The sequence below is a fragment of the Aulostomus chinensis genome, chromosome 19, assembly GCF_037954235.1.
Source record: "Aulostomus chinensis isolate RoL2024-O1b breed Wild chromosome 19, RoL_Achi_v1.0, whole genome shotgun sequence".
Lineage (NCBI taxonomy): Eukaryota > Metazoa > Chordata > Actinopteri > Syngnathiformes > Aulostomidae > Aulostomus > Aulostomus chinensis.
In genome coordinates this window covers 13,261,664-13,288,304 of record NC_141338.1, presented here as the reverse complement: position 1 = coordinate 13,288,304, position 26,641 = coordinate 13,261,664, and the positions used below count along the sequence as shown (strand labels likewise).

The window sequence follows — 26,641 nt, the reverse complement described above, 5'->3', positions numbered from 1 at the left end:
GACTTCATCCACTCATGTTGAAGCTGTTGATTTCGAATTTTGAGCCGCTTTAATTTGACGACAGTTACAAAGAATAATGTTCTATGTTCCACTGAACTCCCATACATTTCAAATTCAACCTGCATTCAGCAGCCTGACTGCAAAAGTGAATCTCCTGAGTTGTTTTTAGCTCCGCAGCAGCAGCATCACGTCATAACCTCTTAATGCCTGGGAGTTACATCTCCGTGCTTTAGAGGGAGCGGGTCACACAGAGGACGCTGCGGTCACTTTCCCCGCTCATCAAAACCCTCTGTTGTCTCTTTCGTGACCACACATCGACCCCCTGTAGTCAGAGCAGGACTTCCTGGACGATGATATTTCATCCAGGTATTATTAGTGACGCGTTCAAAACTCTTTGCGGGTCACACTTGCGAGATCATCTGCTGGCACCTCGACTGCACCCAGTGAACACAGGAGTGTATTATTCTCAGATTGCGACCGTCCTTGACTGCAGCAACAGTTTGTCTGCATTAGCAGGCTACAGTAAGAGAAGGGACAACATATAATGCGCCTTTGATCCATCATCCTCCTCCTGGCCTGCAAGTTCATAGTGACCTCAAAATGGTTCTGTGGGAGAGTGGGGATGAATAAAAAATTCAGCAATAAAGTCAAATAAAAACAACATGAAGATGGTGTTGATTTGTTCACGAACTTGATAAAATAATGAGCTTTGGGTGCTGTAAATCAGCAGCTTGTCAGCTTGTGTGCGTAGGTGTGCGTATCCATTCCATAAAGCTCAAATAATTATCTGACAAACCCTCGGATGAGCCTCTACAATCACAAACATCATGTAGTAATTGTCCGAACATTCCAGTTTTATAACAGATAATTTGGGGGGGGGGGGGTAAATCAGAGGAGGACTGCATAGATAGAATTAAGCAGCAGAAGCATGTAAACAAATGTCACATGACTTCCAGCAGCTTGTTTATTGGAGCAAACCTTGTAGCATGTCATTCTGCCAGGTTAGAGATTTGGCAGCAGCAGAACATAATCTCAGCATATGAGGGACGGACTGTCCTCTGCTGGCTCGCTCGGTAAGAAATAAATCTCTGGCTCATTAGTCCTGCATTTCTTCAGGGAGCAAAGACTTTCTTGTCAACAAATTCAGCCTAAGAAGACCTAAGAAATCCCAAAGTTTGACAAAGATTAGCGCTGGAATTTCTTCAGCTGACAGGAAGGTGGATATGTGATATTGCTGGCAATCAGATGGTGAAGATTTTTGAAGATATTTGTAGGAAGTGCAACATGAATAAAGGTCAGATACGTGCTTCAGGGTCAGTTTGTCATTATTTGGTCACGGTACCGGTGTTGAAACACCTTTTCGCAGTTTCACATTCACTAATTTGTTAAAAGTAGAAATCAAACAAGATCGTGGCATTTGTTAAAAAAAGAAGTTCTACAGGCATCAAGTGATGGTTGTAACTAACTTTAACTGCCTTTATCAGTCAGCCCTGATCCCATTAGAGGCCATGAGGAGAGAGAAGTGAACGATTAACAGGCGGGGAAAGAGAATCGCATTTTTACAAGTCTGAGGAGTGTAAAGCAGATGGCAAACAACAAGCCCCTCAGTTCAGAGGTGTCTCATCTGTTCTAGCGATTATTAAAAGCCCATACAAGAAGCGCCGTGAGGAAACAAAACTTTTCAGCCATCACATCCACTCGCATCCATCGTGAGGGTAAACGAAAAGAACTTGAATGCACCGATGCATGTGACACAACGGTGGAGCCGTTCCCAAAATCCTCCGTTAGATTTGTCCCACAGATTAAAGGTCATGCTCTTTTGGTTTGCCTCATTTTTTTTTTAAGTTATGTAGCCTATAATCCAACATTTACGGTATTTTGGAAATCAGTTCATCTCAGGGACTTGATGTCTTGAGAGGGAGTCTCCATGTTCTCCCTGTTCCTGTGTGGGTTCTCTCTGGTACTCCAGCTTCCTCCCACAGTCCAAAGACATCAAGAGGGGACGAGGCTGATTGATACTCTAAATTGACCGTAGGTGTGACTGTGAGTGTGAATGGTTGTCTGTCTCTATGTGTTGGCCCTGTGATGGACTGGTGACCTGTCCAGGGTGAACCCTGCCTCTCACCTGAAGGCTGCTGGGATAGGCTCCAGCCCCCCCCCCCCCCCCCCCCGACCCTGAACAGGATAAGTGGTAGAAAATGGATGGATGGATGGATGGATGGATGGGTTCAAAAACATCCAAATTTTAGAATTTTGCGGTTCAGTTGAGATGAACTGAGAAACATCCAAAAGTTCTGTGTAACGGTGATTGATATCAATCCATGTCAATGTTGTATGGAACCTCGTGTCTGGTCATTCATTTGAATGAAACATAACCAGAGAATTTTGACCTCTGTTTATTTTCTTATGTGTGAACACATGTCTCAACTTTTCCTCAAAGTTGTGGAAAAAATCATGGAAATTTACTGGTATAAATGTGTTTGAACCGTGAGATGTTTGTCACGGAGCCTGAGCAGTACCTTTTTTCTCCAATCTGATCTAAAACCTGCATATATTTGTTTTTTACGATGATATAAATGTAAGCAGAAAATAGTTCCAAAAGTAAAGTTTTCACTTTTTACTTGTAATGAGGATCTTTAAAGATGAGTTGCTGGGGTTGGCCTCTGCAGTATTCCAGGAACGGGATCAGGTTTCTCTAAACGTTGAGGTCATCACCACTGTTACTCACTCGTCTGTCGTAGCCATGTAATCAGAAGATAACTGTTGCAAATCTGACATTGTCCTCAAAACTAATCCTGTTCAAAAGGGGATTTAGGTTGTTCAAAGAGGGCTTTTGCAGGTATTACAGGCAAGCTTTGCCCACGAGAGAGAAAATGGAAAACATTAAATTATTAGTTGCAGCGAATGAATCAGGAACAGTGGACTCAGGCTGGAGTGAAAGAGTTGAGATTATATGCAGGAGTTTGTTTTGTGTGTGTGTGTGTGTTTGTGTCTGGCACAGTGTGTGTGCGTGCGTGTGTTGGTGCATCATCAGTCCCCGTGTCTCAGGATGGATGGACGTATCTGTGTTTTCCTTCTGCTTGGAGTCTGTATCAGTGTGTTTGCTCATCTGTGGGTTTTTGCTGCAGAACTAAATCATATTTTGTTGCGAGGTGAGCGCGTGACTAAGGTCTGCGTCAGTGGCGGAGCAAGAGGCAGATTTCATTCGCCCGGTTATCTGGGCTCTGCTGCGAGGTGGAGCGCTTAGGTCAAAGGTCAAACGCTCCTCAGCGACAATAGTGGGAAGTGAGCTTGACGGAGAGCAGTTTTGATCTTTGCGTCTTCAAAAGGGCAAATTTATAAAAAGAAATGGAAAATGTAGCATGATCTTAAAACCTGACATTTAAGTGCGCTGCTCTCTGTTGGACGGCGCTGAAACCCAGTTCATGTCTTTTATTTTATAATTAGATTTTGATTGTAGCATGAAACTAACACATGATCCTTAAGGGCCTTTTTTAATATTTAAGGATTTAAAAATTCATTAAAATTAGAAGCCAATTTAGGTGTAGCTGCCCATGTAGAGTTTATCATTCACATCGCTCATTGTGGATGAATCGGGTCCTGGCTGGACAATGTTTCCATTCATCAGAAACCCTCTGCACGTCATATCCTAGCGTTGGTTTTCTTCATTATCACGCTACACAGTTGTGAGGTCTAAATCAGTGCTAAGAAACCTGGGAGTCAGACATTTCACAGAAAGTAATTTATTCATTTTTTCAGGCTACCATTTAAATTTGCCTTTACGACGCAAGCTAGAGGTGAACTCTCCAACTACTCTTAGTGGCAACGTGAAAAACAAACTTTAAAAAAAACCAAATGATGCAGTAAACGACAACAACGACTCAGTAAACAACTCTGCAGCTCGGCCAGTTACTTCTCTAAATGTGATGATTTTAGTGTTTTTCTTGGTAATGATAATCTCTCAGTTGGTGGCCGAAACACAATCCGACATCGCCACGAAGGCAAAGAATCACTCTATATAACTAACTCTTCAACCACCATTGGTCTGTGACATTTAGTAGGTTTGTGGCGTAGGATTTTTTTTCTACGCTCTCCAGAATCTTGCTCTTCGCTAGATTGGTGTGTTAGGCTGGCAGTGGTGTTGCACTGCCCCCTGGTGGTCAAATTATGTAAAAGCAACACTGGTCGAAACAGTTAGAGCACATCTTTGGCTTCAATTTCTTGTAACTTATCAGTTGCAAAGAACTGTCATCAGCTCAAAGTGTTTACTGTGGTTTTGTTTTATGAAGCGTTTAAGTATAGTTTGTTTGTCAGCTTATATCTGCTCACACTTTCTCCCTTTCACATAAACCAACACTCTTGTTTTTGTTTTTCTCTCATCTCGTCCTACCTCTCCCATCCTCTCTGACTCTCACCCCCATCCCATCCCCCTCCCTTCTCCTCTCCTCTCTCATCTTGCTCTACGCTGCATCGCTCAGTCAGTCGGAGAGGCGAGAGTCTCTCCACTCACACTGGCCGCCTGCCTCGGCGTTGCTGCCACCACGATTAGCTGTAGCCTCCTGTCTTCCTCTGCCTTACTCTTTTTAATTTATCTTGCCAGCCACCCTTACACCCCACCCCCCCACCCCTTTCCCTCGTCCTTGGATGTGTAATGTGTTTTGTAGCCGGTCACGTAGGCTGCTTTGTTAGGTCCGTTGTTTCTCTGGTGGTGTGGTGTTAGCGGAGCTTTTCTTCTTGTTTTTGTGGTGGCATGTCTGTTTACATCAGCAGCATGGCTCACAGGGCAGGGGCAGCCAGGGGCAGCCGAGGGAGCAGCGTTAGCAACAGAGGAGGAGCAGCTGGAGGAGGAGGAGGAGAGAAATCTGGACTTGGAGAAGGGCTACAAGGAGACACAAACACAAGAGGAGGGACAGGAGAGGTAGCACGGGAGCAAGGAGGAGGTCCGGGACGAGCAGTTTTGAGAACAGGATGTGGTTCAGTAGCAGTGTCAGGAGCAGCAGCAGCAGCAGCAGCAACAGCAGGAGGAGGAGGAGGAGGTGTGTGTCGGGGAGTTTGCATGTCAGTCCAGGAGCTCAGCTACTGTCTGTGTCTGCCCTGTTGTTGTACAGTGTTACTGCAGCATGGAGCTGACCCCAACATCCGCAACACCGACGGCAAGTCTGCCCTGGACCTGGCTGAACCCTCCGCTAAGGCCGTGCTCACAGGTCAGTGTCACTTCCCCGATGAGCTGTTGAATCACACACACACACACACACACACACACACACACACACACACACACACACACACACACACACACACACACACACACACACACACACACACGCACACACACAAACACATGCGCACACTTTCTTTCTGTGTTATGGCTGCATGTCTGGTGCAGGTTGCTGTTTGGAATGGATTGACATTAACAATATTCAGTACGCACACATTTCCTCATTCTATCCAAGGCTGCTGACAACATCATCTTTTTTTTCCCCTCTGTCCATCCATCACCCTTTGTGAAGCGACTCACCCTTTTTCGTACAATGCTACTCACACAAACACACACACACACGCACGCACGCACGCACGCACGCACTTGTTAGTGTATCCAACTCCTTGTTTTTTATACTGCTCTTCTTTCCAAGGCCACAATCACTTCACTGAGTTGTGTTTTCTATAATACACAATGACAACTTGAAAATATGCCAGCTCCTACATCTCCGCACCATCTGTGAGGTATCACTATGGCCTCATGGGGGAACCATCATCATCATCATCATCATCATCATCATCATCATCATTATCCCTCTTGGGTTTAACTAAAGGCCAGTGAGCATTTTTGGACTGGGAGCCTCTCTCCATTATTTCCTCTTAACAGCAGTGCTGTAAGAAGCCTTTTACCCTGACAAGTCAAAACCCAGAGCTTTAGTTACCAATGCGGGACACTAAAGCTTGGCAGTGAAACTCAGACTAATTACTAGTTCCCTCATTGTTACGAGCTCTTCCAGGCAGGGGGACTCGTAACACCTATTCAGCTGACGGAGGAGCTACTGAGGCGCAGTAACAACTTTTAAAACAGGAAGTAATTAAATATTAGAGGCTTTTCTGTCTTTGTTTGTTCCCCAGTCACATGTAGATGAAGAGTCTCAGATTCAGCTGCAGACCCTCTCTTCATCTGTCTGGTCTTACCTTTAAAAAAAAGCAGACATGCCCTTAAAAATTTGCTTCCTCAACTTGTGATTAACTCATTCCCTTGACTGATGAACATAATGGTTTTTTGTGTGTATTGGTTTAAAAAAAGAAGCTCCGCTCTTTCTTTTGTTGTGTCTGTTATTGATAGAACTCAGTATCCTGATGGTGTTGAAAATAGAGTTTTGTCAAATGCTCTTGCTGACAACTTCTTTTAAACAAAAAAAAAAGGCTGCTGGTACGGAATGAGTTAAAGGTGCAGAAATAAACATCAGAAGTTGCTGGGCATCCCTGCTTGTTGAAATAAAGAAAAGCCCTGAGCTACGCTGCTGAGTCCAGTTCTCTCTCGCTCTCTCTCTCTCTCTCTCTCTCTCTCTCTCTCTCTCTCTCTCTCTCACTAAAATGAGTCACTTTTATGTTCGTACTAGCAGATCAGTCAAGAGAACGTATAAATTCTCTGTGTTCGCCGTCTCTCTCCGGGTGTTGATGAAGGTTCTAAATCGTTTTTTTGCAGCACCGCCTCTGTGTTTACACTGGCTTACATCATCAGTTCCCCTCATTCAGCCTCGGGGGTATGTGAGATAAACTTCAAGATACACAGCGAGGAGCTGTGCCGTGGCAAAACACTGTGGGGAATTTCACCACAGATGCCCTGTAAAAGAAAAAAAAAATATTGTCCTTGCCAGCTAGAATTAAAATGAGGCTGTTTGGTGTCTGATGGCAACGATTTGAGACTTCTTGTGTATTTTTTCTCGCATTATCTTAACACTGAAAGGAAAATGTGAGTTTTCCCTCGACCTATCCTGTCCTCGCGAAAGAAAAGATGTGAAGGGACGCACGATCCAAGGCAGCGTCCTGCCGCATGAGGCAGAGAACCTCCTGAAATCAGTTTTGGTGTGCAGCAGCTGCGATCACACACTCCATACATTTATTAGAAAGAAATTTAGTGGTTTTGTGTGTTGTTGTTTTTTTCCCTCCTGGCTTCCAGTGAGGTTGTGGCTCATCGCTGACCCACTGAACCTTGATTTATTTTCGAAGTGGAAATACATTTTAAGCAGATAGCTGTTTGCAACCTCATCTGCCTACGCATTGAATTTTAATCATCTGTAATGTCAATAAAGAAAAGGTTTGAGATGTTAAAGGATGATTTCGTCGACGTGATTATTGTTAAGGCCTTCAGTTGAACTTCTCTGGCGTAATTAATAACCTTAACGAGGGCTCTGTTCCATTGAGGTGACTCATTAAGACATGTCAAAACACTGACACGCGCCGAACTGGAGTGCAGCTTTAATTATGTCAATTATTTACACACATGGGCTCCTCCTGCGATGACATAACAATCACATCTAGCTCGAGCTGTCAGGTGATTAATAAAAGATGGAAACTAATTGAGTACGTGTTTTGTAATTAGTTGAAATGAATCCCGTAAATCAGTTTTGGTTGTGATAGATTAGCTGTAGAGAGATTATCGTTATTTTCTATCATTCAGAACATTTTTCACTGTTCACAGACATTGATGACCTTAACAATCACAAATATAATCCAAGTATGAGCTACACGGTGTCTCGGGACACAATGAACCACAACAACTGAACCACCGTGTGTTAACTGATGCTCGGTGTCATCCTCTTCTGATTTACGAGATGAGATGCGGCCAATGTGCACTATTGCCCCCAATGGTCACCTGCAGCTCCATTTTCAAGACAAATCCACATATTGGGTAAAAGGGCAAGATTATTTTCATTGCAATCATGTTTTAATCGTATATTAATCATAGTTAATCACTTACTTTGATTATTAGATATAAACTACAAGTGTCAGCAGAATTTGGAAGACGTGACTTTCATCAAACACCACGTATCGTGCTTTAGCGAACCAGCTAGCGTGGCCATACTGCTCTGTAGTACCTCATTATGCCTCTAGAAGCGACAGTGAGTCGCTGAAGGAGACGGCGCTCTAACCTGACCTCCGTCTGTTGTGCTGGAATGTTTAAGCTCCTCATATGATTTCTAAAACTAATCCCAACAGTTTTGGCTGCTTATGTCCCTACATCCCTAATCTCTTTCTCTGGGTTGCTCCTCAGAGCTGGTTGAGTTTACTGGTGAACTGAGAGCTTCTTCACCACAGCAAGACCAGTGCAGCGTCCGCACCACTGCCGATGCAACACCAGCATGCATGTCTGTCTCACGCTCCTGTGTCATCCACACAGTCAGCGTCGCTGCTGCTGTCAGCTCACTGAGTTTGCCCTTGAAGATGGACATCAATAATAAAATATTCCTTTTTTCATTTCACTATAAACTGTGGTCTGAAAAGGGACAGTTGTAACCAGAGAATGATCCTAAGGGCTTTATTTAGCATCACTCAGATGGAGCGAGAGAGAAACACCCAGGAGAATACCACCCTTCATCTGCTGTTACCTGAAAAACATCATGTTTCATCGGCATAGTTTACGGAGGGTGTTTCTGCTGAGCTCCCCATGCATCTTGTGGAAAAAAATAGGCAAGACTACTCATCTATAGATGACTCGCTTCTCACGCTGGTGTGTGACTGCACCAACCTGCTGCTACGGGTGCAGAAAATGAAAAGGTGCCACATTTCACATGCACCGCTCACACAGGCCGCATGCACCAAGCATCCTCGGGGATGAGCCGCTCAGGAACTCAGAACGATTCTGCAGCCACATGGATCAATGCAAATCTCTATTATTACGCCAATATGCTGTCCACCACAGTTTTATTGCAAAAAACTCCACAAAAGTTCCCGCAATTTTTCATAAATGCACTGCAAAATCAAGCATTTTTGAACACAACAATCCCAAAAAGCCCTGGAGGGGCCGATTGTGTAAAAAGAGCAACAGTGTGTTTGCTAAGGTACCATTTCCTTGTGTCTTTAATAGAAGAGGACATCCCAACTTTTTGGTTAGAGGACATGTGAATCTAGCAACTGGCCAAAGCTTTTGTACACACAGCTCCTTTCAAACGTATAAAATGTTTCTGAGTAGTCAAGAGCTGCTCCCAGTTCAGCCCTCTGAAAGAGGCAGATGGGCATGTTTAGACTTTAACTAAACAGACAACAAGAACCCATTTACAAGATCGGCAAACTGTTATCTTTGCAGTTTCAACATCTGCTCTTCCTACATGCGTTCACTGATGCATTCAGATGATGATCTGCAGCTAATAGAAAAAACAACTGATCCGTAACGTCACCACCAGTCCCTTCCTCGCACCTTTGTTCTCCACTCTGTCAAACCAATGTACCTCCTCTTGTTAGGAACATGAATGGTTCTCTAAATGGTCCTCACTGAACACCTAAACTATCATCTCGTTACACTGTTTGGGTTTTTTTCTCTCTCTCTCACCTCACACCACCTTGGAGTTAATCCACGGTTGGAATTACTGTTGGCAGTGATGCATTGAACACAACGATCTCAGAGACAGTTTTATTATTAAAAGCAGGTTACGGCCAAGGCAGGAGAGAACGTTTTAGCGAAGCCTTTAAACACTTTTTCTAGAAAATAAAAAAAAAACCTTCAACAATGTAAATGTGAGCCTTTGTATATGTGTATGTGCTTGTGTATTATATACAGCGACACCCTGCGTGAGCCTTTTTCTCTCCGTCCTATATGTTCTGTGTCTATGATTTAGAGGTTTTGCTCTGTTCCTGGTCTCTGCCGCAGGCCAGCACAGCATTCAGCTCCAGTCTGTGGTGATGGAAGCTTATATTGACCCATAAATTGGTTCTATGGCTCTGTCACATCCAAACTGCTTTCAGAAATGATAGACTCTGTTCCCTGTTAGCTGGAAATGAGCAGAGCAAAGACAGAGAATAAAAAAGATCAAACTCCTCGTCTTCTCCAAAAGCAACCATGCAGGACATGAGGAAACAGAGACTTGGGGTTATTTTAATATTTAAAGCAGTTATTCATAGTCTCCTCTCCTGATCAGGCTAACGCAGATGTCAGGGTGCAGCTCATTGTCGAGTCTTTGCTCGAAAGAAAAAAAAAGACAATTCCTTGTGGACTTGCAGTGGGAATCACTCCTCTTCTGGAAGTGTGTGATGCTTTCATGCATACAGGTCTGTGAGGGGTATGTCACCTTTTCACACACTCCACCAGAGAATTCTGTAGATTGCTGGTCACTCTGTTCCAACCACCACACAGCCATTCGCGCTGCAGCAGTGGGGAAACGGATACGCACAACTGTACATCCCAAGTATACAGCACAAGGGTGTAATTAATCGGTTAAATTCAATTATGACAACATGTTCTGGCGGGGGAAATGGTATTCCCAGCGATGTAGCGTTAAACAGATTTATAGTCACACGTCACACCAGCGTATATCCCAACCTATCCTCTGGAATCCTCTGCTTTTCTCCCAAAGTGAATGAGATGATTTAAACTCTGGCAGAAAACATAATTATTTCAGCATGAGATGAGACATCACACTCTGGTGATTTGGTGCGTCGTACCTTCAGTCTAGAGTAGAACAGTAAAACTAGCGTGAAGTGGATTGTAACGTCTAAAATTTTACCACGAACTGTTTTTCAAGGTTGTTTTCTCATATGAACTTTCACACTTGTAGCTCATACTGGGACATTATGGGTGTGTAATGGGTTTCTCCTCCTGGAGGTACTGAGGGGAGGGGTGGCGCTGGGTTGAGTGTGAAGGAGGAAGGACTTCTTTGCCTCGCCATTTCCCAAAACTCACTGCCTTTCCGGGTGTCTTCATGTTCCTGTTCCCTTTTTTGTAATCCCATATTCTTCTAGTTTCATGCCAATTGTGTGATCAAAATGTCAGAAACACTCCCACTTGCTATCCATGGCTATAGGGCTCAGTGGGACGGAAAGACTGTGTCCTCGCTAGCTAGCGGGGTTAATTCAACGTCTGGTCCAAGTGATTCAGACATCGTGTTCTTGCATGCAGCTCACTCGGGTTCACAGTATGTGGGAAAGAGGCTTAATAAATCTAGGACTGTTCAGTAACCACTCAACCAAGATGTGCAATATGTCACAACAACGCACATTTGACACTCCAATACGACAAACTATCCTAGCATTGGGTCCTATTTCTTTTATTTTAAGACTCCAACCGGTGTCGTGATCACAACTGGTTTAATTTTTCTTCGAGCTGCATTTGTTGCCTTTCATCTCGGTAACTCACCCTTCTAACATTGATCTGCTGAATAGACACAAAAAAAGGTCATAAAACATTGTGTGCAAACTGAAATATCTGTCGCTGTAGGCCACCCCTTTTCAGAAAAAGTGAAATTAAATTCAGTTGTCACAAGCAAGAATCATCAAATACAGAGCAGTTAATCGTGCATCGGCCATTATAGATGGATGTTGACCTTCTAATTACTTCGAATGCCACGAGAGAGAGGATAAACGAGAGAGGAGGCCAACCATCAGTCGAACCTCTAAATCCTCAGTTATAGACACAGTAAATATTCTAAGTGACTTGTTTTCTGTAGTTCTTGCACCATCGTGAAAGTTACCAAAAGTATCCCCTCCGCAGAGTTAGGTTCCAATCGTGATGTTGCAAACCTCGGTAGAGCCAACTCAGGAAACAAGAGGATCACCAGGAGGATTTCGCTCTACATCCGTCTTTCCTGTGGCTGGTCATTGATCTCCCTCTTGTCGGAAAGCAGTGATTAGTTCACTTTCATCAAGTTGTCTGCCTTTGCCAACTTTCTCTTCTCGCCTTATCCTCCTGTTTTTTCCTTTCCCCTCTCATTAAGTACAGCGATGTTTAATGAGCTTGCAAGTACAGCATGTTCCACCCCATCATCCTTGCATCATCCTGGGTGTCATTCTCTTTTCTTCTGACACATCATCCATACTCTGTCCTCTTACATCCCGCCGTCCTTAACCTGTCTTTCAATTCATCTTGTGACATTTTTCACTTGTTGTCTTCTCCGGAAATGTCTCACTCTGTGTCAGCTGCTTTTTATGTTCGATAATAGCATGGACTGCAGTGTTTCAAGAAGTCAATTACACATGGACAAGCTGCTGATGCACCTCTGACCTCTCCCAGCTCTTACCTTAAAACAGATGTAGCTGCAACATGCTTACTAATTTCAGTGGATGGTATAACCTCTTAATTTTAGTCATAAATAAATGGGTGACAGCTTAAAAGAAAAAAAAAATCCTGAATAAATGATCGTGCCGATGCTTTCGTCGGTCACAAAATGATCCGAAAACAAAAAAAAATCATCACAACGAATTCAACAGATGTATGCGATTTGGATGTAGGAGTGAATAAATTTGAGAAGAGTGGTATTCATCCCTACATGGGTAGAAACTGCTCCAAGGTGTTTTACTGTGAACCAAAAAAACCCCGCAAAAAACACCAATACACTGTTTTGTGTTGTTGTTTTTTTTCTTCATTGATTTGTCAAGTGCCTGCAGACAAACCTCTGAGTTTTTATTTTGCTGGCTTGTCTGGAATAAATAGAAATGTGTACGATATCAGTAGAAGCTTTATAGATGCAGAAACTTAAGAATGACAACCAGTGAGAGGTGTGGCTATCAACAGACTTACTGAATAAAATTCCAAAGTTTGATCCCATGTTAAGACAACACGATGCAATAATCGTGGAACTCAAGAAGAAAATGTGAGGTTTTTAAGCAGGACCACAAGTCCACAGCGTTGCTATTACTTTGTGGCTGTTCTGTTGTAAGCTATAAAAAAAAAGATGTTGGAAGATGGCGGTAATGGCAACGTGCCCTAAAATGTTTGTAATAAAATGTAGGGGAGGTAGAGCTTAAAAGCCGGAAAGAATACAAGTGGCAGCGTACACATTATTAAGCATTAGTTTTTATGGATGAGGCTGTGAATTGTTAAAGGCCCCCCCCCCACACACACACACACACAGACGCACACATTTTTGGTATTTCCATCCCGCTTTTCCTATGGGATTCTCAAAAATGCGTAAACAACAGGGTGAGAGAAACCCAGCTAGTGTCAACAAAAACTCTAGAATACATGAGGTGGCAGAGCTGTTGTATCGAATAGCGTTGTACTGGTGTATTTAATGATGAAGGGGCCAGGGAGGGTGTATTTGGTGTTAAAGGAAGCGAGCCCTGAGTTGGCACACAGCGGAGTACAACAGATGGCAACATCATCTGGAACCAAAGTCAATAGCAAAAGGTCGATTCATTATGCCCCTTTTCACCAATAGACGTCAGGATTCCCAAAGATTTGTCTCCTGCTTCTCTTTCATGTACTTTGAATTATTTACTTTGGAGACACTTTTACAGTTCTGAACCTTCTACAGGCGTGAAAGACTAGAATGGCTTTCTGGTAGCGTATAGTAAATAACATGGATTATTCATCCCGGTATACATTACTCACTAGCAATAAAAAGGGGAAGAGGAACACTTGAAGAAACAGATAGAGGAGGAAGAGAGACAGGAACAGAGAGAGTCCATTAGCTACTACTAATTACCTCTGATTGGTATTCACAGACTAGCAGTTTCTGAGTCTCAGGGAGATCAATTCTCCAATCTGGACCTCAGTCAACACACACACTCACATTTCCCTTTGGCCTATCTTGTTTTCACTCCTTCTCATACTTACACTTGTGCATACCAATGCCCTCCTGGATTCAGTCACACCAGAGGCTCCTGAAGATCAGATTTTTTCCAAATGAGGGTTGACATTTGTTGCAATAAAGAGGCTGTGTCATATTTGTAACCATTATGAACTCTCGACAACATCAGGGAGACGTGTTTTCTGAGCAGCTACCAATCGACGGGATAGCCTTTACCGCAAAGGGGTCCAGGAGGAGGTTTCAGACATGGTTGCCTCTTTGATACGAAAGTGCTGGATCTCCTCCTTTTTTAATTGCCCTCATGTGCCTTTGACCTTGTCGGGGACGTGCCCTCAATATCAAACAGGGTTTCTACTTTCATAGGTGTTCTCCTGTGTCAGGTGGAATATTTTCTTGTGGGAACCTGGCCGTAGTTGCTGACGTCGTGTCTTGTTGCTCTCCATGTTAATGCTGCTCATTAAACCTGCTCATGGTCAATTCTAATGTGAGCAAAAACTGTGGATTCTACCTGGCTGGAAGACTGATGATTGAGCTGTGGAAACACTGCAGAGCTCTAATTTTCAGAAATAATTGCAACAGCATTTATCCCTGCAACACTGTGAAATTGCGTCATCATTGCAGGGCATAGAAAGAGCTTCATTGTGTGACTGCAATTTTTTTTAAATTGACCGGACGATTCGGTTAAATGGAAACCTGCAAAATATGTCTGTATTTGAGAAGTGTTTTGAGTTTTTGTTGCTGAAATAGATCTGGATCAAGGAAGAAAGAGTTGAAACTGGGATTCCTCAGGTGTCAGTGTAAAGGTTTTCTTTGATCCCTCTTTCTGTCTTTCATTCTCTTTGAGTGTTACTCAGCTAAGGCCAGCAAGTGCAAGGTAATATCTGTGTGACATTTTACGAGACTGCTACTGATAGACAGGTGAAGAAAGGTCCAAGATTGGTCCAAACTCGGGACCCTCAGTTCTTCCCAACAAATATTTGGTTTCATCCACAGCTGAGAATAGAAAAGTTCAATGAGTATATATAAGTATTTTTACCCCTCACATAGTTTTCCATTACCTTCCCTTGATGAATCCTATTATCTCTACTCGAGCAATGGCCCAGTTTCCCCACAAAAATCAATTGTCTTATTGTGTCTTGTCTTAACAGCTCTGCAAAGCATATTTGAGCTTTTTTTTTCAGCTTCAGATGATAATCGGTTTCATATATCGAACAAAAAAAGCATTAGGCTGTCTTTAACAAGCTGGTCAGTTAAAGTGGGTCACTTTAAAACTGAACATGCAGTAGCTGGTCTGAAAAGAACTCGATGTAGTTTTTAAGGAGGGATGTGACGATATGAACACGTTCCCTATGTCAACAGGAATAGTGGAAATTAGGATCTTGCCTCAAAATAAAAGCAGTAAAGCTGCTTTTCAGGGTTGCATGGTTTTCGGTTATGGCTTTGAGAGCATTGTTCTCAAAAATTCAAAGCTGAAGTCAACGGTTATCTGTTAAAATTGGTAAAATTCCCTCAGTTAACTGTAACCAGTTTCAGTTTTGATTGCATCAAAACTGTAGCGGTGGATTTGACCCGCTGTTGAACGATGATGTCTGAAGAGAATAGATGAGCCTGAACGACTCTTGAGATTCCTTTGCATTGTCTGTCAACGCCTCCTCCACCTCACATTGTATCCATCCACCTATCATCAATCACATATCCTGTTTAGAGTCACGGGGAGCCTATCCCTGCCTTCATGGGTCTGCTCTCTTGTTTCGACCAGCATTATCTTACCCTCCCTCGATGGACTACCCTCGTCTCGCTACTCGAGTTGATTCAGCTGAAAGGACCGGCTGGTCTTGCTGGGCGCTACTGTGAACGAGTGCCAAACCAGAAGTGTTCTAGTTCGTTTTTAGTTCAAATCAAAGTGTTTGTGGATCACATAGCATATGGCTGGTTGAAGAAGACATGGATTGTACCACATGATGTGCTTTAGAAGGGGATTTTTGGGCAGTTTTTCTGTTGTTTTGTCGTTAGCCATCAGTCATCATTATCTTCAAGCTGATTGTGACTGATGGTGATTTGCTGGCTCTTTCTGCATTCTGGAGTCACAAAGAGCATCGGTGAAAAAAACATCTTCAAGGCACATATTTCTGAGTACTTGAAAGGCAAAATGCACTTTTTTGATTACTTAGCTGACTTGATCCTCTTGGCTCCTCAAGTATTCAGCTTCCTGACCAGCTGTCCACTGGATCCTGCTTCGTCCTCAGTCTCCTGTCTTGAGGGAAGAGTGTCTAAAACTCTTAAGAGGCCAATTGAACAAATGCAGAATTAAACTTTGAACAAGTTGTTGTCAAGAACCCCCCCTCCTGTCATGTTGGCAGAGATGGCTTTTCATCCTCAGGAACAAGGTACAAACGGCAATAATAGGCTGTCACCATCAAAGAAACTGGCTGCAAGTCAATGCTGATATGAGGTAGACAGGAAAAAGCATCCTGAGAGACTAAAATGGCTTTTGGATGTTTTCATGTGCCGTCCCTGTCATCTTGTCACAAGTGGAACTGGTACTAATCTTTTATCCTTTGGAATCAATTAGGCCCTGCATCCACCCTGCCTTGCTTTTCAAGCTACTACTGCTGAACAGAAGCTTTGGGAGACGTTTTTTCCCTGCTCGTGCTGTGGCTATTTGGTAAAAAAAACATTGTTTGAAGGGTGTTGGTGGTGGTGGTGGTGGTGTACTCCGCCAGAAATAGTCCATTAAAAACTGTTCTGCGTGTTGAAATGTGCTGTCAGCAAGCACTGCCACTCTATTGTAAATCTGGAGGAAATGAAACTGTTGCTTTGAAGAGAGGTCCGCGGTGGGCAGGCAGCTTTAACATAGCAGAAAATTAGCCAGCGTGCTCTCACGAGGGCTAGAGGGAAACGATGAGAGGTTTAGGAGAGCGAGGAAGGAGGGTGGGAGATGGAGAGATACTCCAGGAATGAGAGGGGAAAGAGGTTAGAGGGAAGGAGCGAGGGAGAAGATATAAGTGAATAAGAAAGGTTGGAGAAGCCTTTGTGGCCACACTTTTGTGGTGACAGATGGATAACCCAAACAGAGACGTGCATTGATGCGACATCAAGTGAATGCAAAGAAACTGGAAGAGAGGGAAGCCTGGATTCCTGTGTACGTTAACAGCCTAATTATGAAGACAAAGAACCGCTGTGGCTGCTCCGAAGGCTTCGTTACGATAAAGCAGCCCGAGCAAAGGCAATCTCACACCTGTGTGCATGGAGAGTGTGTGTTTGTTTGTGTGTGTGTGCGCCTTTGTGTGTATGTGAGAAAGAGGGAGTGTGAATTCCTGTGTGTGCAAGGCCAAGTGTGTATCTTTCTTCCCCTAATCAGTGACAAGCTCATTGATTACCCCGATGACTGCTGTTCGATTAGTCCGTGGTGATGAATGAGCCTGAGCCTATTTCCCCTTAGACTCTTATACGCACAGGCACACACACACACACACACACACGCATGCGCACACACACACACGTACACACATGCACACCGCACACTTTAAGATCAATATATGATCCTGTTTTGTTGTCTTCCAGTCTAAGAAATGACAAAATGACCTATGCAGGCAGAGAAGAATATATATGTGTGTGTGTGTGTGTGTGTGTGTGTGTGTGTGTGTGTGTGTGTGTGTGTGTGTGTGTGTGTGTGTCTCTCAGAGAGAGAGAAAGAAAGAACGAAAAAGAGAGAGAGATGCACTCACAAGGTTGCCTCACCCCATTTGGGCAAATCTCCTGCAGCTGAAATTGCCTAGTTTTCCACATGGCTGCACGGCTCCACAACACTGTGTGAGTTAGTGGAAGCAGTCTGCCACTCCGCCAGAGTCAACTGACAGAATTTGCTTAATGAACTCCAAAAAAAAAAAGAAAAAAAAAGAAAAGTACACACTAATCTGATTTCCTGCATGTGAAAACTAAGAAAGCAAAAGGTTTGGATGAATTTAATACCTCCAGAAAACAGGATCCAAATGTTTGAAGGCTTACTGATTAATCATCTTTCTGCCTGCTTTGCCTCGGCATGTCATTCTTTATTAATTATTTGGGAGTACAACCCAACTAAATTAAACTCTCATCCAACCTGTTTTACACGAACAAAAAACTGGAGGAAGCTTATTCGCTTAAATGGGACAAAACATATTAAAATATTGAATAAACCTAAAACAAGGGAAGCGCACTCATTAAATAGGTTACGGATCTGCTGAACATCTCAGTAATATGTTTTCATATTCTGTTAGGAGTCATTTTGTGGAGCAGGCTGGACCAGCCTGTGGGCTGGCCAGATCGCTGAGGGTCGGATGCGGAGGAATGAGCTAACTGCAGTCGACATTGTTTGCTCCTTTTGTTTTTCGCGTGTCTCTTGCTTGTATGCCTCGTTCAGGACAGCGACATAACATCCTGATTTTATCCGTTTTCATTTGTCTACAGAGAACATGGTTGTTTTTCCTGTTGCTCATATTCATAGTTTTCTCCTGTCTCTCCATGCAGATGTCTGTATATATAAATATATATGGGGGGGGGGGGCATGTTAACTACTTTCCTGATACTAACCAGAATCAGCATTTGGTTTCTGATGCTATCGTTACCAGGAAACCCTCTCACCGCCCTTGGGGGAAGCAGTGCTTGGTGGAGGAAGGCGTTTTGGAAAGTAAAACTTTAAAATCAAAGTACTTCCTTGTACTTTGACATAGGGGCCCAGAGCAAGTCTCTCCACCTGCAGCTGTTTATTGGCTATTAATACTAGATCTGCCCATGCAGCAGATATTTCTCTGTTTACACTGAGTAGTTTTCTCCTGCAGTTTCTCCTTTTGACGGAGAGGATCAACAGCTCTACTCCGAGCCCCTCAGCCGCCCTCCTGAGGAAACACAGCGGGGCTGCATGTATTTATGATCTCGTTCTTTCGGTTGTGACCCATATTTCATGACCACAGGTGAGAGTAGGAGCAAAGACTGACTGGTAGATTGAGAGCTTTGCTTTCCAGCTCTCTTTTTGTAGGGTAGAGCAAACGCAAAATGGCTCGCGCCTTGCTGGTGATGTGGCCCATCTCACGCTCCATAGTCCCCTTCATTGGTGAGCAGGACCTGAGATACTTGAACTCTTTGACTTGGAGTTAGGACTCATTCCCTACTTGAAGTGAAAAATCCATCATTTTCCTGCTGAGGGCCAAGACCTCAGATTTAGAGGTGCTGATCCTCATCCCAGGCGCTTCACACTCAGCTGTGCACAGGGTCCAGAGAACGTGCAGAACTCTCCACCATGGTAAGGTGGTGGCTGCTGAGGAGGAAATACTCCAGTTATCCACTCAATGCTCCATCCACCCAATTCCACGAAGTAGGAAGCTCTTAGAGAAGGACCGATTTCAGTTTTTGCCTGGGTCCTGATCAATTATCTGACCGACCCACTACATACACTACATTCACGAGGTGGCGCTATGACTAATTTGCTTGATGAGTTCTTTGCATTTCACTCCCCATCATCCACTTCCACTGACAAACGCCTTCAATACACAAGAATAGATTTTTGATGGAGAAAAGCGACACATCAGCAGAAATACAGCTGTTTTTATCATATCGATAACAGTAAGAAACAGCCAAGCTTAACTGTGTCTGTACGGTACATGAACTCGAAGCGTTGCTTGACAGGTTGGCGACCCCTGGTCTCTGTAATCAAACCTGATGGCGCTGGTAAGAATCGAGGCGGTAATTTATGTCCTTTAGAATGAGATGTTTTAGAGAAGACAGGTTTATTTAGAGGAGTGATTATGATGACAAGGCTTTTAACTAATCCCAGCTCACTTCTGGCTAAACACACTGTGAATGGTAATTGCTCCACAACGGCCACATTGAAATACTTTTTTTTTTTTTTTTAAACTAAGTGATGAAGCTGTGCCTACTCAAGGTCATTCATCCTCTGGCTTTGAGGTGTGCGCTGTTGAACATGGCCAGATTATTTTGTATTTTTTAGTAACGTTAGTGGAGTGGGTGGCAAAAAAAACCCCCAAAAAACCCACAGAATTAATCCAGGGTTGTCTTTGTATTGTTTGAAGTGATTAATCAAATGTTGTAAGTGGTGTGCGTGTGTGTGTGTGTGTGTTTGTCTGAAGTGAGCCGGCAAACGGCTCAAACGCCCTCTTTTTATAATTTCGGTTTAACTACAATTCACACCCCTCCAACGACCCCCCACCCCCACCCCCACCCCGATTGGTCTCAGTGCGCTGAAATCCACTTCCAAACTCAGCAGTTGTGACCTTGCTGAGGTTACAAGTGGATCACTCAACTGCTGATTCCTGCCAGTTGTTGTGTAACAGCGGATAAACTGCTCAGATATTTGAGTTAAACACACAAGTGGACAGCTGGCCACTGAGGAAGCTAGTGGTCCAGTCAGACACACACAAACAAACACACACACACACACATGTTTGTGTAGCTGTTCATGTTAGGACATTCCACTCAGTTCCATTCATATTATTCACGTGGATCCCGAATTCAAAATCGGATCAAAATTTTTACTACCTGTGTTATGTTTTTTTGATGATATTTATGAGAGCAAACATTCTTATTAACATGGGGGGTCATGGCTCAGAGGTAGGGGGGCCAAAGGGTTGCTGGTTCGATTCTCACTTCCCCTAGTGACCATGTCCATGTGTTCTTGAGCAAGATACTGAACCCCTAATTGCTCCTGACGGACTGGCAACCCGTCCAGGGTGAACCCCACCTCTCACCCAATGTCAGCTGGGATAGGCTCCACCCCCCGACCCTTAACGGAGAAGTGGTACAGAAAATGGATGGATTGAAGTGTAAGAAGTTAAAAATGACACAATAATGTATACAAAACAGAGGTTAATAAGAATCCATTCATCCATTTTCTACCACTTATCCTGTTGAGGGTTGCGGGGGGTGGAGTCTATCCCAGCAGCCTTCAGGTGAGAGGTGGGGTTCACCCTGGACAGGTCACCAGTCCATCACAGGGCCAACACATAGAGACAGACAACCATTCACACTCACAGTCACACCTACGGTCAATTTAGAGTATCAATCAGCCTCGTCCTCTCTTGATGTCTTTGGACTGTGGGAGGAAGCTGGAGTACCAGAGAGAACCCACACAGGAACAGGGAGAACATGCAGACTCACACAGAAAGATCCTGTGATGGAGCCGGGGCTCGAACCTGGAACCTTCTTGCTGTGAGGAGACAGTGCTGACCACTGCACCACCGTGCTGCCCTCTTATCGCACTTTATACCATAAGTGTATACATTTGTTTCATTAAAATTGAATGCTAGTTTTATTTTACTTTTATTAGCTAAATTATTATACTGCAAATGGTCATGACAACTTATCCTGGATTCTGTCTTTTAGGGTCTAGCAGAGATAGACGCCAGGGATTTGATAAAATAATGAAGCTCCTGCTGTCTGTCCTGTATGGTGTTCCCCTTATTCTGTTTTTAACCTCTAAACTGTTCAGTTCTATAATTTTATTCATTTTGAATAGATATTTTATCAACCTATTAAATTTCTTTTAAGGTGAATTTTGAAACTTTTTTTTTTAACATACCCACAATTCCCTTGTGTCGATGCCCCTTGGTGTGCTGAGTTTTAACCTCAACCAGGAACTCATAAATTACATTTTGTCTCATTAGTACGGTTCTCTGGTCCCCATGAGGACTTGGGCTCCTGGTAAGGTTAACAAAACCCGGCTCACCAGCTCCACCACTTGGAACCACCTTTGTCTGTTTCTCAGAATCCTTCGTTGTTGATTTTGCCTGGTGTTTTGTTCATCTAATTGATTGGGGGGGGGGGGTTACTGTCATTTTGGGTGACATCCCCCCCCTCCCCTTTTGATGCTATTTAACAAAAAAAAAGTGATCATAAATGACCCAACTATTTAAAAGTCCTTACACATCAACACAAAAATTAGCGTCTGCCATCTGTGAATGTCATCTTTGTGCCTTTGATAGATAGTAGTTAACAAGGGTGATGGCAAGCTGTCCCACACACACACACACACACACACACACACACACATACACACACACACACACACACACACACACACACACACACACACCTTCATGCAAAGTCACACATGCATCCCACCATACATCAATTGGAATTCAAACAGTGATCACCACTGTGTTCTGCACTCTGCTAGTGAGTGACACACACACACACACACACACACACACACACACACACACACACACACACACACACACACACACACTGTGCCAGACACAAAAACACACGTAATATCATCATTCAGGAGGCAGCCAGCCTGTCCGGAGCTTTAACTTGTCCTTCTCTCTTCTGTAGGGAGTCAGCAGGATTGTCAGCACAAACGCGCACACACACGCCGTGAGACTCGGATGTGTTTGCACATGCTTGAATGCACTCTCTGTTTTACACCACTTTGAATGTAGCCAGACGCAGGTCTCTGTTGCCAGTGGTGAAGTGTATATTTTCTCATGATATATTAGATCCTCAATATTTGCTGACAGACCCAGAATCCCTCGCTGTGAGTGATTGGTTGTGTTCTAACTCAGTCTGACTTAAAAATGGCCGGCTGTTAGGATGAAGCCAGTTTCCTCTCGCCTTCTCATCCATATTTGCTCTTCTCTTATCCCTGTCTGTCAACGTGCAGCTTGGTAGTGGTTGTGTTAACACATCATTTTATCCTGGCAGCAGCATCTTGCCCAATAAATCACTTCTCTCTTTCTCTCCCTCTCATTCTCTCTCTCACTCTCTCAAGGAAACGAGAAATAACTTGTTCCAAAGATATAAACACTTGAAATTTATCGTCATTTTATATATTTGTATCATGCACATGTACTCCTGCTTCCATGTACAGTTCAAAGACATCAAGAGGGGACGAGGCTGATTGATACTCTAAATTGACCGTAGGTGTGACTGTGAGTGTGAATGGTTGTCTGTCTCTATGTGTTGGCCCTGCGATGGACTGGTGACCCTTCCAGGGTGAACCCCGCCTCTCACCTGAAGGATGTTGAGATAGGGTTCCACACACCCCGGCCCCCGTGACCCTTAACGGGATAAGCAGAAGAAAATGGATGGATGGAGGATGGCACATGTAGCTGTGATATTAAAATGAAATAACGCAGGTACATGGAATCAACAATACGTGACAAAATCCGGATAATTTTTGACAAAGACATGAAGAAACACAGGTGAAACAGGTGACATCTCACTGGAGAACAGGGATGTTTCCACCTTCCAGTAACTGTGAACATAAACTGGCGACATCAGGCTGAGCGTTAACATAATAATAAATTCCTATTATCCATTAAATGGAGTATTATCTCTCATCAGTATTGATCAGGACATCCTAACTCTCTGCTGCTGCCCTCTAATGGTGTGGAGTATAATGACCGAAGGGCTCCAGCGTCACCACAGTGATAATACGTTGAGTTCATCCAAGTGGTCAAAGTGATGGTAAACTAACATGTCACTCAGCCCGTAGAGAATGACAATACAGAAGCTCTAAAGACAAGAAGGCGAGACCTGAAGGTTGAAGAGGGGGAAATTGCGGCAGTTAAAACAGTTTTGTTATTTTCTTCCAGTTTAGATAACCAGTACAGCCCAGAGGGAGTTATATCGCTGAGGACTTCACCCACTCTGGCAAGAACAAATATCAGAAAACTCCCCATCAGTATCATAAAAACCCTGACTGGGTTTTTCACAAGTCTTCTGATTTCTCTCCTCTGTTTGTGTGTGTGTGTGTGTGTGTGTGTGTGTATGGGGGGACGGGGGGGATAGGAAGCACTTAGAAAACAATGTCACTCATAACACCACTGATGTATTTTACCGCATGTATTTTATATGTGGCGCTAAAACAATGGGAGATGTCATCCACCGAGTAAGCGAAAGAAATGGCGAACGCAGTTGTGTGATAGGACCTTTGTCAGGCGCTAAAGGAAATATTCTGTCTCAGCATCAAATGTAGTTTCTTGATCTCGCTCTCCACACGTCTCTCTTCCCTCTTTGTATCCATATTTTTCAATTTCTCAGCTTCTCGCTTCCCCCTCTTCATCTCCCCCTTTTTCTACTTCCTCAGTCTGTTCCGCCCTAGCCTCCCTAACACCAATTATACTGTGTCAAATCCATGCATGTCAGTTTCCAGATCCTTAATCATCTCTCCTTGCTTTCATCTACAAATCCTTTGTTCCTCCATCCTCCCCCTTTTCCCTTCACTGTAACCTTTTCTTCTTTGCTCCTCACCCTACCCCACCCCTTCCGTCTGCTCCGTGTAGACACGGCCCATCCTCCTCATCTTCTTTCTATTTAGCTTCATCACATTTTTCATCTCTCTCTCTTTCTCTCTCTCTCTCCCTCCCTCTTTTTCTCCTCTTTTTTAATTTTTGAAATTTTTATTTTTCTCTTTTTCAGAAATGAACTTAGCTCTGTGAATGTGCTGCCAGCTTTTCATGCAGGTCTCAGCCCTCCAGTCACTTTCACAAAGGTTGCCAGGCTCATCCAATGCTGTAATGACAGTTACTGTGAAAGGCCCGGCTCACCTCTGTCACCTGCAGCACTTCATCCAATAGCTCCTCCTGCCCGTGCCATTTTCCCTCTGTTCCTCCCTCCTTCATTAAATGTGATCCACTGACCAAATGGGAGAAAATGTCTGTATCTGCGCATTTTATTATTTGAAAGCTTGTAAAATTCCCCGTGAAGCAGAAGTCAGAGCACTACTTGTTGGAGGAAGGGGGGAAAAAAAGCAAGGGAGGAAGTCGTCACAGATTTTTTTCAGGAAAAGCGCAGGGATGTTGGTTGAGTGAATACGCTGACGTTGTGCTTTTTGCCATACATTTCACACATAAGAGGAGATGAAGTCACAGATGACACAGGATTGGAACAGGAGGAAAGTATTTTTCACTCATTTAAAGCAACGGCAGACTGAAACCTCTAACAGCCATTGATTCACAATATCACTCCAAAAAAAAAAACAGCACTTAATAACTTAAAAAAAAATTACCTTCACTCATCTTCTCAAGTTCCATTAACTTCAAATTGTAAGATAATATTTTTTTAAAAATTTTCTTTCCTGTAGATATTTGATATTATAATCCATATTTAAAAAAAATCCTGTATCACAGCGAGGGACACTGGATTCAGACAAATTCTTAAACCAGCTTTTAACCCAATAGATTAATAATTTTATTATTAAGAGGCCTGGCAAAATGCTCTCCACTTTAGGCTTCATTGAATTAAATAAATAATACGTTAATCTATTCAAGAAGGGTTGGATTTTGAAATGAGTGGGCATTTAAGAGCCATCGGTTGTCTAATGAATGCTGCAATTGAGTGGGATTATTGGAATTTACTTGATTTAATACGATTTAAAGTCAGGATAACTTTGCTTCTGATGGTTCAGATTTGACTTTTTTTTTTTTTTTTTCCATTTTGTTGATTGAAGAGGGAGCTGGACTGATGTAAGGAGACAGAACAGCGCTCCGGACGGTTAATTCATACGTCACTGGTCGTCCACTCAGTTTGAAATTAGAAGGAGAAATAACACTGGCTGGATCTATTCTGTTCTATTCCAGGCAAATCGAGTTGCTCAATTATGTTTGATGGCTGTCAGGAGTTGTGTGATAATACTGCAGCAGATCTCTATTGATGCACACATGAGTACTTCCAGAGGACACACATGTTGATGAGGTGTTCGGTCGTTGTGGCCCAGGTCGCATTTGTGTTCACACCTGTACTCAGAGCTGACACACGCAGATTTCCCAAAGTAGCAACTTGATGTGATTTGAACATGACCTGCTAGACTGACCGCCCTTCGTCCTGCTGCGTGTGTTCAACGTCACGGATGCACAGGAAGACAGCGGCGTGGAGGGCATTCACTATTTAAGGCCGTATCGATCGTCTGTTTTAACAACTCAACACAGATTTTTACGGTGCTGCTTTAACGACTGCCAGTTGAATTTGTGGCTGACATATTGACAAAAAAGCAAAAGTTACCAGCAGGTGCAGACTTCAAGGTACCATGCTTACCTGGGATTACATCGGTAATCCCCATCGGTTCCGATATACCTTTTTACTGCAGGATCACTTGACCCGGGATCACATGCAGATCACACCTGTTTCCACTGACGATAAAAGCCAGATGTTAGCAGGTGGCAGCAAGTTTTTTTAACCAACAGAGAAGAGGTTTTAGCAACCAAAGAGTCTCGCGTGGAGGCTCAGCCACTGACACTAGCACTTTGTTTAAAAAGACTTGATTATACACACACTAATTTGGATGTAAAATGCCCTGTTCAACAGACTGTTAAACATCCTAAACACACAGAAACAACTGTCGGTCTGTGACTTGGTGGCAAAGACAGAGAATGTGTCGTAGGTAAAGTCTTAAGCTAAGTCATCGAATGCCGAATAGTTTACTACTAAGTCGAACTACTCTTCTTTCTACTGAGGGACACAGTGATAAACAAAGCCTTCAGTACAGTTCTGTGTTTTGAGAGCAAGTCACAGAGATGCTAATGATATAAATTGATAAATGACGTGAGCAGATTTAGTTTTGACTGCATGTTTCTGACATTTATAGATGCTAGTACCTGTAGTCACCTCCACACATTGTGTGTGTGTGTGTTTGTTTGTGTGTGTGTGTGTGTGTGTGTGTACTCGTGCATACGCTTCACACTCAACCACTCAACTGATACACACAACCTAACGTAACTGCTGCTTACCTGTGGAACCAAAAGCTGATTGAACCTTGGGCTGTGTATTAATGGTTGTTGTTGGAAATGTTAGTTTGTTATACGTATTTGATGAACTAAAGGGATTAATGTGTGCTTGTGAGGGTGGTGGTTGTTTCATGTGATTGGTGTGTATTCTGTGTAACACTGGCTATCTGACATTCTGTCAATGTTAAACAT

At 43.4% G+C, this 26,641-nt stretch overlaps 1 protein-coding gene across 1 annotated transcript in view; it reads left to right on the top strand.

The window, feature by feature from the left end:
- Positions 1-26,641, top strand: part of LOC147244148 (poly [ADP-ribose] polymerase tankyrase-1-like) — an 84,460-nt gene that overhangs the window by 4,569 nt on the left and 53,250 nt on the right. The window contains exon 4 of the mRNA XM_086186751.1: positions 5,109-5,204. Within this exon, the coding sequence (XP_086042877.1) occupies positions 5,109-5,204 (96 nt within the window). The remainder of the gene's footprint in view (positions 1-5,108; positions 5,205-26,641) is intronic.